We start from the raw sequence: 16,274 nt of genomic DNA, 5'->3' as shown, positions 1-16,274 counted from the left end.
AAACACACATCATGTGGTCTTTGTTGTAAAGTTCAGAAGTTTCAGCTCCACTTACAGTATCTAAAAACATCATTTATGATCTTTTCCATTCAATCTAATCATTTATCTTTGTTGGTTCTGCCTGTTTACATCCTGTTTACATCCAGTTTAAATCCCCTTCTCACTGTCCACAACCGCCTCCACAAAACATTAATACTAGTTTAGCAGCACTAATTACATGTAGGGCATATTATACATATTTTATATTCTCTATATATCATATGTTATACATGTTTTATATTCTATATATTATCTATTATACATATTTACATTATATTCTATATATATCATATGTTACAAGTATTTTATATTCTATATCTATTATATGTTATACATATTTTACATTCTCTATATATTATATGTTATACATGTTTTATGTTCTATATATTGTATGTTATACATATTTTATATTCTCTATATATTATATGCTATACATATTTATATTGTATTCTTTATATATTATTTGTTGTACATATATTATGTTCTATATATATTTTATGTTATACATATTATATTGTCTTTATATTATGTGTTATACAAATGTACATTATATTATATATATATATACATTATATATTATACAAATGTTCATTATATTCTATATATATTATATGTCATACACATGTTCATTGTATTCGCTATATATTATATGTTATACATGTTTTATTTTCTATATATATATTATGTTATATATGTACATCATTTTTTTATACTTTATATGTTATACATATGTTCATTATATTCTCTATATTATATGTTTTACATATGTACATCATATTCTATAAATTATGTTATACATATGTACATCATATTCTATATATACATCATATGTTATACATATGTTCATTGTATTCTTTATATATTATATGCTACGTTCTTTATATTCTCCATATATTATATGTTATACTTGTTTTATATTCTATATATATTATATGTTATATATGTATAAAAATGTGTTTATATATATTATATGTTATACAGATGTACATCATATTCTATATATATTATATGTTATAATATTGTATGTTATACATGTGTACATTGTATTCTATATATCATATGTTATACATGTGTACATTGTATTCTATATATTATATGTTACACATGTGTACATTGTATTCTATATATTATATGTTATACATATGTACACTGTATTCTATATATAATGTTATACTTATGTACATTATATTCTATATTTATTATATGTTATGCATATGTACATTATACTCTATATTTATTATGTTATATATGTTCATTATATTCTATTTGTTTTACATGTTGTACATGTGTACATTATATTCTATATGTTTTATATGTTATACATGGGAACATTGTATTCTATATATTATATGTTATACATATGTACATTATATTCTATATATATGTTATACATATGTACATTATATTCTGTATTTATTATATGTTATGCATATGTTAATTATACTCTATATTTATTATATGTTATACATATACATATGTACATTGTATTCTATATATTATATGTTATACATGTGTACATTGCATTCTATATATTATGTTATACAAGTGTACATTGTATTCTATATATTATATGTTATACATATGTACATTATGTTCTACATGTACATTTTGTCCCAGTAGTCTGCGCTCGTCCTTGTGACCTGTGGTGCTCGCGGCCGCCGCTGGAGGCGCTGATGAGACGGTTTGTTTCAACAGGACAGAATCACCACAGAAGAAGAAGCAGCAGCAGCGCTGGAGCCAGTTAGCAGCCCGCTAGCGTGAAGCTCACACTAACGTGATGTCTACAACCTCCAAAGTGGTTCTGGGAGTTTCTGTGGTTCTAACTCTGAGCACTGTGGCTGCTGTTCACCTCAAACAGACCTGGGACAGACAGGTAACCCGGTCCGAACCGAGTCGGTCTAATGCTAACACAACCAACAGCAGGGCTAACTGTTAGCTAGCAGTTAGCAGTGTAGGGAGTCAGTGAGGTCACAGGAAGTGACTGATCGATCAGTCCAGGCTGAGAGCTGTGTGAAGAACAAACTGCAGCATTTTAACTTTGACTGAACGAATCAGATCGATAGAAACACTTCCGCTCTGCGGGTCACGTTAATACAGCCTGAGGTAGACTTCCGGTACAGTCTGTACACACGGCGTTAGATAATGAAGATCACTATAGTTACATGTTATGATGATGCTGCAGCGGAGAGCAGTACTGTAATACTACCACCGTGTACAAACACTCACTACATGTGCGATATATTGACCTCAAAACCGGATGTTGTTGACTTTGTCACAAAACATTTCACTGTCTGGAAATGTAATTTATTTTGAAGGTCAGTGTGTTTCCTGTTGTGCTGAGCTGATGTCGATCAGCTGCTCATCTATTGATTATATCACTGACTGTTCTGATCATCGCTGAGTCGTTTGTTGTTCAGTGCGAACTGAAGGACAAAACAAAACTCTGTGACTGATCTGCAGTTTTTAACCATTTTCAGACATTTTAGAGGCCAAACAACTAATCAATGAATTGATAGAATCATCTCCAGCCCTCACTGATCAGTAGAAGCTCTCAGTGTGTTTCCATGAACAGCCTCACTGAGCTGCAGCACGTCTGTCTTTGTTATTAACAAATAGTTTTCTGATTGATTATTATTGAATGTTTGTGGGTCAGCGCCTCCACGAGGGCGTGGTCAGAGATCTGGAGCGGGTGGAGAGGAAGAAGGAGAACCTGAGGCTGCTGGAGGAGCAGAGGACGCTGACCAGACAGCTGGAGGAGGACAGGCGGCGCCGAGAGACGGAGCTCCGCCCACAGGACCACTGACACAGGTATGATGCTCCTGTTCACAGAGGAGAGGACGCTCTGATGTCACACTGTGTCAGGACAACAGAACAGAACCCTGGACTGTTTGTGAGCGTGGTGCCCTGGGTCCGGTCCACCTGTCAGCACCTTCTCTGCATCACTTACTCTATTTATTTACTTCTCTTACTCTACAAATTAATTTTTCCTGTCTTGGCCTGTTCGTCACAGACGGTCCAGCCCGACTCGACGTGATGGACAGCAGCAGCGAGCAGCTGGGTGGAGCGGAGGACGAGGCGACCTGTACGTCGGCGTCCGAAGGGCTGGAGGAGGGCGAGGTGGAGGGCGAGACGCTGCTGATCGTGGAGTCGGAGGATCAGGGATCGGTGGATCTGTCACACGACCAGAGCGGAGACTCACTGACCAGCGACGTGGGCGAGGAGGCTGACGGAGGCTGGGCCTGCGAGGACATGTCCTTCTACTGCGACCGCTGCCACAAGTGGGTCCCTGCAGGTGAGACGGCCAATCACAGCTCTGCTGCTCCATCAGGTGTCTTCCCCTCCAGGAACGTGACGACAGTTAACCTCAGGTGTGTCTCTGCTTGTGTTCTTCAGCTCAGCTCCGCGGTGAGCAGCCCAGCTACCTGAAAGGAGACAACTTCTTTAAATTTGTCTGCTGTGACTGCGCTGAGGACGGAAAGGAGAGCTTTGAGAGGATGAGACTCACCTGGCAGCAGGTACGACCTGCATCGTTCACTCACCTTCACACACACTGAAGGACACTGAGCTCAGTGATTCACACATGAACACTACAGCAACACAGACTGAGTCTTTGTCTTCCTGTGTGTCAGGTGGTGATGTTGGCCATGTACAACCTGTCTCTGGAAGGAACCGGCCGGCAGGGTTACTTCAGGTGGAAAGAGGACATCTGCGCTTTCATTGGCCGACACTGGAACTTCCTGCTTGGAACAAGGTCACCTTCCATCCTTCTGTCATTGTATTTACTCACCTGTTTCTTTTTAAACTCTTCATCTGTTTTTTACAACACGTTGGTAACAGATGTGTGAATGCAGTGACGGGATGCTCCTTCAGTTGAAGGATAGTTCTGCTTTTGATGTTTCTGGGTCTTATTTCAGTCCAGTATGTCCATCAGGGATCATGTACACACCAAATTAATGCCTGACATCAGAAAGAAGTGGAAATATGATCAAACAGGTTGTAAACAAACTACTGTATCTGCAGCTAAAACTAAAGGTGGCCAATAATCCATTTACAGTAAAACTGTTGTACAGCAGGTCGGTGTGTCATTATTTAAAGGTATTTTTCCACAGAAAACATGTTTTTATGCGTCTTAATTACACAAAGTCAGTGCAAAAGCATGAATACATGCAAATTGATGGCAGGTCTGCTCTGGAGGAGAGAGTCGGGGGCAGAACCAGAACTCGGACACATTAGATTCGACTTGTTCGCTCCACCAAACAGCATCCAGCAGAGTTCACTGGGAGCTGCCGGTCCAGGTAGATCTGTGTCGAGGTCGTAACAAATATTCAGCACTATTGGCTGCTGTAAACAATCAATGTCCACAGCAAGTCCAGGAAACACGTAACCAAGCCAAAGCAAACCACACTTCAACTTTTAATAAACATCCAGAACTTTACGACCTCTCGTCCTCACATCATTCTGTGGAACTTCTGTATTTTGTGGGCTAAGTTGTTCACGTGCTGGCGTTGTTGTGGTTGTTTAGAGTCTAAACTTTAGACCGTCTGAACTCTGGAGCAGAGACTGTTTCTACCACCTTGAACTACATTTAGTCTCTCAAATCTTAGATTCAGTTCCGGAGTTTCTCTAAAGGTTCTCAGAGACTAGTGTAGTTGGAACCGAGTTCCTATGGTGCAGGCGGTCCACAGATGACAAAGACACACATTGATAGATTCTACGGATATCAGGTGTAATCGGTTACAGCATAGTCAGATTGTGAATGGCTGCTGCTCCTGATGTGGTTCAGCGTGTCCAGATCCTGACTGAGTTTCCTGTGGTCGCGTGGGTCCTGGTGACTGTTTCTGTGTGCAGGAAGAAGACGTCGACATGGTGGAGCACGGTGGCTGGCTGTCTGTCCGTCGGCAGTCCAACCTTCTTCCGCTCAGGAGCTCAGGAGTTTGGTGAGCCCGGCTGGTGGAAGCTGGTCCAGAACCGACCTCCAACTCTGAGACCTGAGGTGGACAAATCCACCACCAAGGCTAAAGGTAACTTCCACCCAGCAGCACTGTAGTGAAAGGTTCCGGTCCTGCAGGTAACGACTCTGAGCTGATACTCTGTTGTCGCCTGCAGCCTCCAAACCTGCCGTGGACCCGATCATCACTGTGGAGGGTCTGAGGAAGCGCGGGGCCAGAAACCCTGTGGAGAACGCCATGCAGCTGAAGGAAAAACGTTCCCGCACTCAGGAGGCCAAAGATATCCGGCGGGCTCAGAAAGAGGCAGTGAGCGGCTACACCGACCGCAGCACCTCCTCCACGCCAGTGAAACTGGGCGGAGGCCGCGGCGGGAGCACCGGGCGCCGGCCCGACCTCGTCCTGGAGAAGGGTGAGGTCATCGATTTTTCCTCCCTCAGCTCTTCAGATCGAACTCCACTCACCAGCCCGTCACCGTCGCCCTCACCGGACTTCTCTGCCCCGGGGACGCCGGCGTCTCACTCAGCAACACCCAGCCTGCTGTCGGAGGCGGACCTGATCCCTGACGCCATGCCTCCACAGGCTCTGTTCCATGGTGAGTGACGCTCCACTCACAGACCAGGGACAAAACAACTTGTTAAATGTCTGTCAGTTTTATTTGAGCGTGACGTAAACGCTGATGTCTCTGATGCTTCGACCTCCAGACGATGAGGAGATGGAGACGGAGGGAATGATCGACCCAGGGATGGAATACATCCCTCCTCCCAGCGCCAACCTTGTTGCCCGCAAGAAGCTCCGCATAGCACCACCTCACATAAAACGTGAGGCAGACAGTGAGGACGATGAAGGCCGCGATCGTGGGGACGACTTTGAAGAGCCGGTCGGACCGGGTGAAGGTCCATCTCTCTCCACTGGGGGGTGTGCTAGTGCTGGAGGACCTGAGCGGAGAAGGATCACACATCCTGAGAAGGCAGATGGTTCTGGTGGTGTCCAGACTCCTCGCTTCTCCATGCTCAGTCTTTATGAGGAGAGGATGCTGCTGCGGCGGCTGGATGCCTGCCCGCTGGCCCTGGCTGTCACCCCACAGGCCAAACGCCTCCAGAGAAAGCTGCTGGTCCGCCAGGCCAAGAGGCAGAGAGGGCTCCCGCTGCTGGACCTCGACCGGGCCATCAGCGCCACCCTCAGCCTGGTGGGGGGGATCTACGGCGCCCAGGAAGTCGGGTCACAGACGCGAGGTGGAATCATGGGAAAATACTGCACCAACAGCCACGAGCTGCGTATTCTGGATCGCTTCCAGGTACCTTCATCATACATCCTGGTCTTCTTCGATCAAACACGTATGTCCTGTATCTCCCATTGAGCTGGTACCTCCACATGACCCGTCCTGACCCAGAACCCTGCTTCTGCTGGAACTTATTAATGATAAGGAACGATGGCAGCTGGTGCATTGCTGTTATAAATCAGATGTTTTGATTCTGTAAGTTAGTTTGACTCTTGTTCTGAACCTGTAGTTGTTCTCAGCTGCTGTCAACAGTGAGGAATCAGAGAAGCTACAGTTCAGTCATTTAGAAACTGACTCAAATGAAAGTTTTCCATGTGAAACACTTTTGTGCTTCTGATTGTGTTGATGATACCAGAACCAGAACCACTAACGTAAACTTAACATGAATGTGTTTGTGTGCAGACCAACCCCTCCAGCCGACGGGGCGTCCAGCAGCACTCCGTGTCTTTCTGGCATCGCCTGATGGGAGCAGAGGGCAGTTTGGACCAGAGCATCAAGAGTCCGTACACATCCCGCATCCTGAAACCGTACATCAGGTAAAGAGTCCCGAGACCGTACATCAGGTAGAGAGTGCTGAGACCGTACATCAGGTAGAGAGTCCTGAGACCGTACATCAGGTAAAGAGTCCTGAGACCGTACATCAGGTAGAGAGTCCTGAGACCGTACATCAGGTAACGAGTCCTGAGACCGTACATCAGGTAGAGAGTCCTGAGACCGTACATCAGGTAGAGAGTCCTGAGACCGTACATCAGGTAAAGAGTCCTGAGACCGTACATCAGGTAAAGAGTCCTGAGACCGTACATCAGGTAGAGAGTCCTGAGACCGTACATCAGGTAGAGAGTCCTGAGACCGTACATCAGGTAGAGAGTCCTGAAACCGTACATCAGGTAAAGAGTCCTGAGACCGTACATCAGGTAGAGAGTCCTGAGACCGTACATCAGGTAGAGAGTCCTGAGACCGTACATCAGGTAGAGAGTCCTGAGACCGTACATCAGGTAGAGAGTCCTGAGACCGTACATCAGGTAGAGAGTCCTGAGACCGTACATCAGGTAGAGAGTCCTGAGACCGTACATCAGGTAAAGAGTCCTGAGACCGTACATCAGGTAGAGAGTCCTGAGACCGTACATCAGGTAAAGAGTCCTGAGACCGTACATCAGGTAGAGAGTCCTGAGACCGTACATCAGGTAGAGAGTCCTGAGACCGTACATCAGGTAGAGAGTCCTGAGACCGTACATCAGGTAAAGAGTCCTGAGACCGTACATCAGGTAGAGAGTCCTGAGACCGTACATCAGGTAGAGAGTCCTGAGACCGTACATCAGGTAGAGAGTCCTGAGACCTTACATCAGGTAAAGAGTCCCGAGACCTTACATCAGGTAGAGAGTGCTGAGACCGTACATCAGGTAGAGAGTCCTGAGACCGTACATCAGGTAAAGAGTCCTGAGACCGTACATCAGGTAGAGAGTCCTGAGACCGTACATCAGGTAAAGAGTCCTGAGACCGTACATCAGGTAGAGAGTCCTGAGACCGTACATCAGGTAAAGAGTCCTGAGACCGTACATCAGGTAGAGAGTCCTGAGACCGTACATCAGGTAGAGAGTCCTGAGACCGTACATCAGGTAGAGGTAGAACAGCAGTTGTCTTCGATATAATAAACTAAACTAAACTTCTGTCTGTGCTCTTCAGGAGGGATTACGAGAGTCGTCCAGTGAAGCTGAGGTTGCTGGAAGAGATCAGAGCTTACCCTCACAGGAAGGAGCCCGACTGGGTCCCTGAACCCAACGCCTCCATCGACTACTGCTACGTCCGCCCAAACCACATCCCTTCTGTCAACGCCATGTGTCATGACAGCTTCTGGCCAGGTAGCACACACCAACATTCTCCTCACTAAGATCCATCCGACCGTGAATCTGTCCGTCCAAACCCACCGATTGTTCGGTTCTGTCCTCCTCCAGGTGTGGACCTGTCAGAGTGTCTGCAGTACCCGGACTTCAGCGTGGTGGTCCTCTATAAGAAAGTCGTGGTTGGCTTTGGTTTCATGGTGCCAGACGTGAAGTACAACGAGGCCTACATCTCCTTCCTGCTGGTGCATCCTGAGTGGAGGAGAGCCGGCATCGGCACCTTCATGATCTACCATCTGATCCAGGTGAGGCTCCAGACACTGAGCACAAGGTTCTGATGCAGCCGGTACCTGAGGTGGACAGACTGTCAGTGATGACATTTACGTCTGTTTAACAGTTTATCAGATTGTCGTCCCTAACAGTCAGTTAGACGTTAAAACATGCAGGTTGAAAACACACACAGCTGTTTATAATTCTCAGTAATCATCTTCTGCTGCTTGTTGTGAGCAGACAGCAGAAATACGTGTTTGACCTCCTCTGAGCTGAATGTTTCGGTGTTTTTCAGACGTGTATGGGCAAAGACGTGACGCTGCACGTGTCGGCCAGTAATCCTGCCATGCTGCTCTACCAGAAGTTTGGCTTCAAAGCGGAGGAGTACATCCTGGACTTCTATGATAAATACTATCCTGTGGACAGCACCGAGTGCCGCCACGCCTTCTTCCTCCGACTGAGGCGCTGATGGATCGACACACACCAGTTCTGGTCCTCCTGCTGGATCTGAACTGCAGAGACGGAGATCTTGAGCAGCACAATGCTGGCTCAAAGGCACCTGGACGGAGATTGAACCCTCAGCAGCCACCGTCTGCTGGAGCCCGACGACACTGAAGAAAACTAGAACTAATAAACACAGTGATGTATGTTGTCGGGTCCGTCAGTGCTCAGCGGTTCATGTTCTGACTGACTTCTTTTTTTTCATTATTTCATTTTCAGTTCAGTAAATCTGTTTGTCCTCGATGGAGTGTGTGTTTGTTTTATAGCTGCTGTTTCTACATTTACACCTCAGACAAGACTTCATGTCGTCAGCTGTTCAGAACAAACGGATCAGCTGCTGATCAGGGTTTGGGTCAGCAGAGAATAACTGTCAGTACTTTAAATAAAGATCCAAGTTTTTAAACATCAGAACCAAAAACAGACTTCAGTCAACAGACGCTGTTAAAGTTTTATTCAGTAACAAAGTCAACATGTTCTGCACATCCAGTCACATCCACCAGCAGCACAGGACGGGTTCTGCTCAGTCTACAACGGCCCAGAACCAGAATAATGTTGACATTGTACATCTGCAAACCACAGACACGTTAAATCTGTCTGCATGTCAGATCAACATGAAGGTGACGCTGGTGCCGCAGCAGCTGGGTGAGTCCACTGTCGGGTCAGAGCCACTGTCGGGTCAGAGATGTGCTTGTGACAGAACATGTTGTCGTCACTCTAACCAGGTGGTTCTGTATCTTGACCTAACCGGACCACAACATGAACTGAGCTTGTAGAAACACAGCTGTGACGTGTCTGTGGTTTGTAGATGAATCTCAGCATTTATTCTGGGGAACAGGTCAATAATGGAGCCGGGCCACAGGAACCGATCCAAACCCTGGTAGTGTCGTTATTCTACGAACACGACATCGACATTAAAGTCTTTCTGAGCCGTTAAAACAAACCCGTTTGTGTCGTTCTCAGTCAGAACACGTCCAGGTTCAGTTTGGGTTTGCCCAGTTTGCCCAGTAAGTCCAGTCCAGTCTGAGCAGCCAGCAGAGACACCATGTTGTTGCAGCCGGAGCGCACCGCCACGTCGTACGCCGTCTGACCTTCGGCGTTCCTGCGCCTCACGCTGGCCTTACAGCTGAAAACAGAGTGACAGGTGAGACCAGAGTGACGGGTACCAGATGAAACATTACCTGGAGGAACCGGCTGGTTCTGTGGTTCCAACACTGTTAGAAACATTTGTGATGATGTGAGAATCAAGGTCTGTGAGTGTGTGTGTTCCCACATGTGTGTGTGTGTTCCTACGGAATCAGAATCAGAATACTTTATTGATCCCCGGGGGGAAATTTTTTTTGGTACAGATGCTCCATGCAAAGCAGAAATAGAAATACAGCGTGAATGGAAACAAGAGATAAAGATAAAGATATAAATGAAATATTAAAGTAGACAATAAAGGTGTGTGTGTTCCCACAGGTGTGTGTGTGTTCCCACAGGTGTGTGTGTGCTCCCACAGGTGTTTGTGTTCCTACAGGTGTGTGTGTGTTCCCACAGGTGTGTGTGTGTTCCTACAGGTGTGTGTGTGTTCCCACAGGTGTGTGTGTGTTCCCACAGGTGTGTGTGTTCCCACAGTTGTGTGTGTGTTCCCACAGGTGTTTGTGTTCCTACAGGTGTGTGTGTTCCCACAGTTGTGTGTGTGTTCCCACAGGTGTTTGTGTTCCTACAGGTGTGTGTGTTCCTACAGTTGTGTGTGTGTTCCTACAGTTGTGTGTGTGTTCCTACAGGTGTGTGTGTGTTCCTACAGGTGTGTGTGTGTTCCTACAGGTGTGTGTGTGTTCCTACAGGTGTGTCCTACCTGAGCAGGACTTTAGCACACTGCAGCCCTTCAGAGCCGCGAGCTGCAGCTTCATGCAGAGCGGAGTTCTTCATCCTGAGGAGGAGGAGTTCACCTTCATCACGTGTGACATCATCAGAGATTATATGTATATTATATCACACTACACAAGTCAGATCAAAGATCAGGAAACTGATCAGTACATCATTGATCTGTTTCCTTTGTTTCTGATTGGTGGAGACACGCAGGAGGTGATGAGCTGTGATTGGCTCAGTCATCAAACAGAGGAGCAGAAATAACAATAATATCCTGAGAATTCATTTTGTTTCATGTTGTTGAATAAAGTTTGAATAAAAACAGTTTTATGTTGTCTTACTGTCCCGACTGCTCGTCCACGTCAGCTCCTCGCTGCACCAAAACAGGAAGTACATCATGGTGGCCGTTCACCACGGCAACCGCCAGAGCGTGTCGGCCATCACCGCCACAGCAGGTGGGATCCGCCCCCTGGTGGTTGATGGGAAAACAAACAGACCAATCAGAGTCAACAGAGTCAGGAGATCCAGAGGCGGCTGCTGATTGGCTGCAGAGGCTCGTACCTGATCCAGGAGCTGCTGGATGGTGCTGATCTGACCTCGACCCGGACCCAGTTCCTTCAGTAACTGAAGGTCTTTCACCTGGAACCAGAAGAACCAGGAGAACCAGGAGAACCAGGTTAACAAGGTGAACCAGGTTAACAAGGAGAACCAGGTGAACCAGGAGAACCAGGTGAACCAGGAGAACCAGTGTCACTCGGGTTCAGATCAAGTTCAGTTTCTTCTTCTGAATGATCAGTTTCAGAAACACATTTTCTCACCGGAGGTTTGGGCGCCAGGTTCGGTTTGGGAGGTTTCATCACACCTGTGGACGCATCACTTCCTGTCAGACACAAACAGAACCACTGAGGAGACTCGGTCCATACAACAACATCAACATTTAATATTTTCAGAAGACAATTTTTCATCTTAAAATGTCAATTTCCGTTTTTCTAACTGTTTTATATTCATATTAGTGTAATAAAATAAGAATCTTTTCATTTTCTTGTCTGTCTTTTTTAGTGATGATTTAGTTTTTTGAGTCATGACTTAAAATATCCCCTGCAGGCCACCGTCTCCTGATGATGCCACATGTTAGTTATTCGTGAAGACGGAGGACTTAATGACTTGATGTTCTGGATACTCGTCAGGTTTCTAACATGTTGAAAGTCTTGTTCCATCAACATGTGAAGTTGTTCCTCTGTTGACTGGAGGCCTTGAGGACTTCGTTCACGGGACACGATGTAGAACCCACTGAGGTGATATGATTGTGGTTCTGGGCTGAACTGACATGATGAATTTAAAAAACGTTTGCTGTTGGTTCTTACTGAGTCCGCTGCTGTCGGAGGATCGCTCTGTGATGCTGCTCAGAGTCTCGGTCCGATCTGCTCTCAGTCCAACGCCATCAGCTGCCGGATCCACCTGAGACCAAACAAACCGTCAGCCCACACTAGGCTCAGCAAACACACAATGAGTCCAGCTGACGTGTTGTACAACGGACCTGGTTCTCCTCCCGCCCGGCCGACACAAAGCTGACGGTCACACTGACCTCGTAGCGATCTTCCTGAATCACAGCAGAAACCATCTGAAGGAACACAGCGCATCATGTGACAAACAGGAAGTAACTCACAGTACTGCTTCACCTGGTCAGGTATGTACAGCAGTCTGAAACTGATCCAGTCACACAGTGTTAGTTCACTTCAATCATTTGAAATTTAAAGGAACAGTTCACCAGCATCAAGGTGGAAGTCAGGTGAAGTGTGGTAGTCCACAGAACAGTTCTGGAGCTTCACAGTTTAACAGAGCTGCAGCGTTCTGATAAACTTGGGGGAAAGAAAATTACTAGATTTAACTTTTTTGGTGAACTGCTCCTTTAATCCCACAGGTGATGTCACTAACAGACAGGTGAGGTGAGGCGTACCCGGCCCAGACGAGGCTCTCCCAGTAGAGCCCTGAAGGGGGCGTTGTTCTGAGTGTAACTCCTCAAATGTCCACACACATGATCCAACTGCCTCCTCCAGTAACCTGAGGACATGAACGCATCATGAGACCAGTGTGACAGACCCGACCCCCATAGTGGTGTCAGTGGTGTCGGTGGTGTCAGTGGTGGTGTCGGTGGTGTCGGTGGTGTCAGTGGTGGTGTCAGTGGTGTCGGTGGTCTCGTTGGTGGTGTCAGTGGTGTCAGTGGTGTCTGTGGTGGTGTCGGTGGTGGTGTCAGTGGTGTCGGTGGTGGCGTCGGTGGTGGTGTCGGTGGTGGTGTCTGTGGTGTCGGTGGTGTCAGTGGTGGTGTCGGTGGTGGTGTCGGTGGTGGTGTCAGTGGTGGTGTCGGTGGTCTCGGTGGTGGTGTCAGTGGTGTCTGTGGTGGTGTCGGTGGTGGTGTCAGTGGTGTCGGCGGTGGTGTCTGTGGTGGTGTCGGTGGTGGTGTCTGTGGTGTCGGTGGTGTCAGTGGTGGTGTCAGTGGTGTCGGTGGTGGTGTCGGTGGTGGTGTCGTTGGTGTCAGTGGTGGTGTCAGTGGTGTCGGTGGTCTCGGTGGTGGTGTCAGTGGTGTCTGTGGTGGTGTCGGTGGTGGTGTCAGTGGTGTCGGTGGTGGTGTCTGTGGTGGCGTAGGTGGTGGTGTCAGTGGTGTCGGTGGTGGTGTCTGTGGTCTCGGTGATGGTGTCGGTGGTGGTGTCAGTGGTGTCGGTGGTGGTGTCTGTGGTGGTGTCAGTGGTGTCAGTGGTGTCAGTGGTGTCGGTGGTCTCGGTGGTGGTGTCGGTGGTGGTGTCGGTGGTGTCAGTGGTGTCGGTGGTGTCTGTGGTGGTGTCAGTGGTGGTGTCGGTGGTGTCGGTGGTGTCAGTGGTGTCGGTGGTGTCTGTGGTGGTGTCAGTGGTGTCGGTGGTGGTGTCGGTGGTGGTGTCGGTGTGTCAGTGGTGTTGGTGGTGGTGTCAGTGGTGTCTGTGGTGGTGTCGGTGGTGGTGTCAGTGGTGGTGTCAGTGGTGGTGTCGGTGGTTGTGTCAGTGGTGTCTGTGGTGGTGTCGGTGGTGGTGTCTGTGGTGTCAGTGGTGTCTGTGGTGGTGTCGGTGGTGTCTGTGGTGGTGTCAGTGGTGTCTGTGGTGTCAGTGGTGTCGGTGGTGGTGTCAGTGGTGTCTGTGGTGGTGTCGGTGGTGGTGTCTGTGGTCTCGGTGGTGGTCTCGGTGGTGGTGTCGGTGGTGGTGTCTGTGGTGTCGGTGGTCTCGGTGGTGGTGTCGGTGGTGGTGTCGGTGGTGTCAGTGGTGTCTGTGGTGGTGTCAGTGGTGGTGTCGGTGGTGTCAGTGGTGTCGGTGGTGGTGTCGGTGGTGGTGTCAGTGGTGTCTGTGGTGGTGTCAGTGGTGGTGTCGGTGGTGTCAGTGGTGTCGGTGGTGGTGTCTGTGGTGGTGTCAGTGGTGTCAGTGGTTTCGGTGGTCTCGGTGGTGGTGTCGGTGGTGTCAGTGGTGTCGGTGATGGTGTCAGTGGTGTCTGTGGTGTCTGTGGTGGTGTCGGTGGTGTCAGTGGTGGTGTCGGTGGTGTCAGTGGTGGTGTCGGTGGTGGTGTCTGTGGTGTCAGTGGTGTCTGTGGTGGTGTCGGTGGTGTCAGTGGTGGTGTCGGTGGTGTCAGTGGTGGTGTCGGTGGTGGTGTCAGTGGTGTCTGTGGTGGTGTCTGTGGTGGTGTCAGTGGTGTCGGTGGTGGTGTCGGTGGTGGTGTCGGAAGTGTCAGTGGTGGTGTCAGTGGTGTCTGTGGTGGTGTCAGTGGTGGTGTCGGTGGTGTCAGTGGTGTCGGTGGTGGTGTCAGTGGTGTCTGTGGTGGTGTCAGTGGTGGTGTCGGTGGTGTCAGTGGTGTCGGTGGTGGTGTCGGTGGTGGTGTCAGTGGTGTCTGTGGTGGTGTCAGTGGTGGTGTCGGTGGTGTCAGTGGTGTCGGTGGTGGTGTCTGTGGTGGTGTCAGTGGTGTCAGTGGTTTCGGTGGTCTCGGTGGTGGTGTCGGTGGTGTCAGTGGTGTCGGTGGTGGTGTCAGTGGTGTCTGTGGTGGTGTCAGTGGTGGTGTCGGTGGTGGTGTCAGTGGTGTCTGTGGTGGTGTCGGTGGTGGTGTCTGTGGTGTCTGTGGTGTCAGTGGTGTCGGTGGTGTCGATGGTGATGTCAGTGGTGTCGGTGGTGATGTCTGTGGTGTCAGTGGTGTCTGTGGTGGTGTCGGTGGTGGTGTCTGTGGTGTCTGTGGTGGTGTCGGTGGTGTCGATGGTGGTGTCAGTGGTGTCGGTGGTGATGTCTGTGGTGTCAGTGGTGTCTGTGGTGGTGTCGGTGGTGGTGTCAGTGGTGTCTGTGGTGGTGTCGGTGGTGGTGTCAGTAGTGTCTGTGGTGGTGTCGGTGGTGGTCTCGGTGGTGGTGTCAGTGGTATCTGTGGTGGTGTCTGTGGTGTCAGTGGTGTCTGTGGTGGTGTCGGTGGTGGTGTCAGTGGTGTCTGTGGTGGTGTCGGTGGTGGTGTCAGTGGTGTCTGTGGTGGTGTCGGTGGTGGTGTCGGTGGTGTCTGTGGTGTCGGTGGTGGTGTCAGTGGTGTCTGTGGTGGTGTCGGTAGTGTCGGTGGTGGTGTCAGTGGTGTCTGTGGTGGTGTCGGTGGTGGTGTCAGCATCTGACCTCTGCCTGGGCTGACAGCAGTCAGTAGCTGTCGGCCATCTCTGGGCGCCTGCTGCCTGCTGAGTTCTCGCGCCCTCTGTTTCTCTTTCCTCTGTAGCTCAGTGGATGATGGGTAATAGAGTCCAACAGTCTGTGTGCACTGCTCTGCAGTGGGTGTGGTCATTCTAACCCTGGGGGCGGGGCCAGAAGAGGGCGTGGCCTGAGAGGAGACATCATGGGCAGGTGTGGCTGCAGCCTGCTCACACACAGGGAGACAACAGTCAGTCTAGTGTGATATTCAGAATTATGAACTGAGTTAGCAACATGACATTAGCAGTGAAGCATACCCGTTTGGTGGCGGCGCCTCCAACAGGTCTTCTGATGTCACCATAGGATGTGGGCGGGGCCGGTGCTTCCAAGAAGATGCCGCAGGCTGTGCAGAAGAAGGCGTATGGGTCTCCGCTCGCTCCACATCGGCAACAAATCACACATCTGGCTGCATGACCAGGCTAGAAACACAAACATCACATTACTACATTTCCCACAATGCTTCTCTCTCCAGGCTAGCTTAGCACAACGACTGGAAGCTAGGAAACACTTCTCCATACAAAAAAATTCAAAAACAGAAAACTCACAAATATTGACAATTTCCAACCACAGAATTCATACAAAGCTATTCCACTATCAATACTGAGGAGTGATGCTAATAATAGCTAGCACGCTACTGTTACTGTTATGTGTCCAGCATAGAAACGGTGCAGGTTTTAGCCTAGCTGCTAGCTTAGCTTAATGGAGGATTGTGGTTTTAGCCTCTGTGCTGAAAGCTAATCAACTATTAATGCATTTTTACAACCTGGACCTGAAGCACACTTTAAAATACAGATATACAAACTTTATTAGCTACTTATTAGCT

At 48.4% G+C, this 16,274-nt stretch overlaps 3 protein-coding genes across 5 annotated transcripts in view; 2 read left to right on the top strand and 1 right to left on the bottom strand.

Moving 5' to 3' along the window:
* Window positions 1-1,732: 1,732 nt before the first annotated feature.
* Window positions 1,733-2,843, top strand: LOC115583148 (protein PET117 homolog, mitochondrial-like). Its single transcript, XM_030419634.1, has 2 exons — window positions 1,733-1,912; window positions 2,693-2,843. Exons 1-2 carry the CDS (start codon window positions 1,817-1,819, stop codon window positions 2,840-2,842), a joined length of 246 nt encoding a protein of 81 aa, XP_030275494.1. The 5' UTR covers window positions 1,733-1,816; the 3' UTR covers window position 2,843.
* Window positions 2,844-3,050: 207 nt separating this feature from the next.
* LOC115582952 (cysteine-rich protein 2-binding protein-like) lies at window positions 3,051-9,119 on the top strand. The gene is made up of 10 exons (XM_030419213.1): window positions 3,051-3,331; window positions 3,433-3,554; window positions 3,669-3,790; window positions 4,888-5,060; window positions 5,146-5,580; window positions 5,690-6,282; window positions 6,670-6,803; window positions 7,951-8,126; window positions 8,220-8,410; window positions 8,671-9,119. The coding sequence occupies exons 1-10, from the start codon at window positions 3,073-3,075 to the stop codon at window positions 8,842-8,844; spliced, it is 2,379 nt and encodes a 792-aa protein (XP_030275073.1). The 5' UTR covers window positions 3,051-3,072; the 3' UTR covers window positions 8,845-9,119.
* Window positions 9,120-9,310: 191 nt separating this feature from the next.
* LOC115582970 (double zinc ribbon and ankyrin repeat-containing protein 1-like) overlaps window positions 9,311-16,274 on the bottom strand; it is a 14,069-nt gene continuing 7,105 nt past the window's right edge. For all 3 annotated transcript variants that reach the window (XM_030419260.1, XM_030419250.1, XM_030419270.1), the window contains 10 exons: window positions 15,709-15,870; window positions 15,383-15,617; window positions 12,685-12,788; window positions 12,265-12,348; window positions 12,092-12,185; window positions 11,546-11,607; window positions 11,289-11,366; window positions 11,069-11,196; window positions 10,714-10,788; window positions 9,311-9,999 (listed from right to left, as the gene is read on the bottom strand). In XM_030419260.1, coding sequence (XP_030275120.1) covers window positions 9,837-9,999; window positions 10,714-10,788; window positions 11,069-11,196; window positions 11,289-11,366; window positions 11,546-11,607; window positions 12,092-12,185; window positions 12,265-12,348; window positions 12,685-12,788; window positions 15,383-15,617; window positions 15,709-15,870 — 1,185 coding nt within the window. In that variant the 3' untranslated portion in view covers window positions 9,311-9,836. The remainder of the gene's footprint in view (window positions 10,000-10,713; window positions 10,789-11,068; window positions 11,197-11,288; window positions 11,367-11,545; window positions 11,608-12,091; window positions 12,186-12,264; window positions 12,349-12,684; window positions 12,789-15,382; window positions 15,618-15,708; window positions 15,871-16,274) is intronic.

The sequence above is a fragment of the Sparus aurata genome, chromosome 1 (genome assembly GCF_900880675.1).
Source record: "Sparus aurata chromosome 1, fSpaAur1.1, whole genome shotgun sequence".
Classification (NCBI taxonomy): Eukaryota; Metazoa; Chordata; class Actinopteri; order Spariformes; family Sparidae; genus Sparus; species Sparus aurata.
This window is presented reverse-complemented; position numbering and strand designations above follow the sequence as displayed.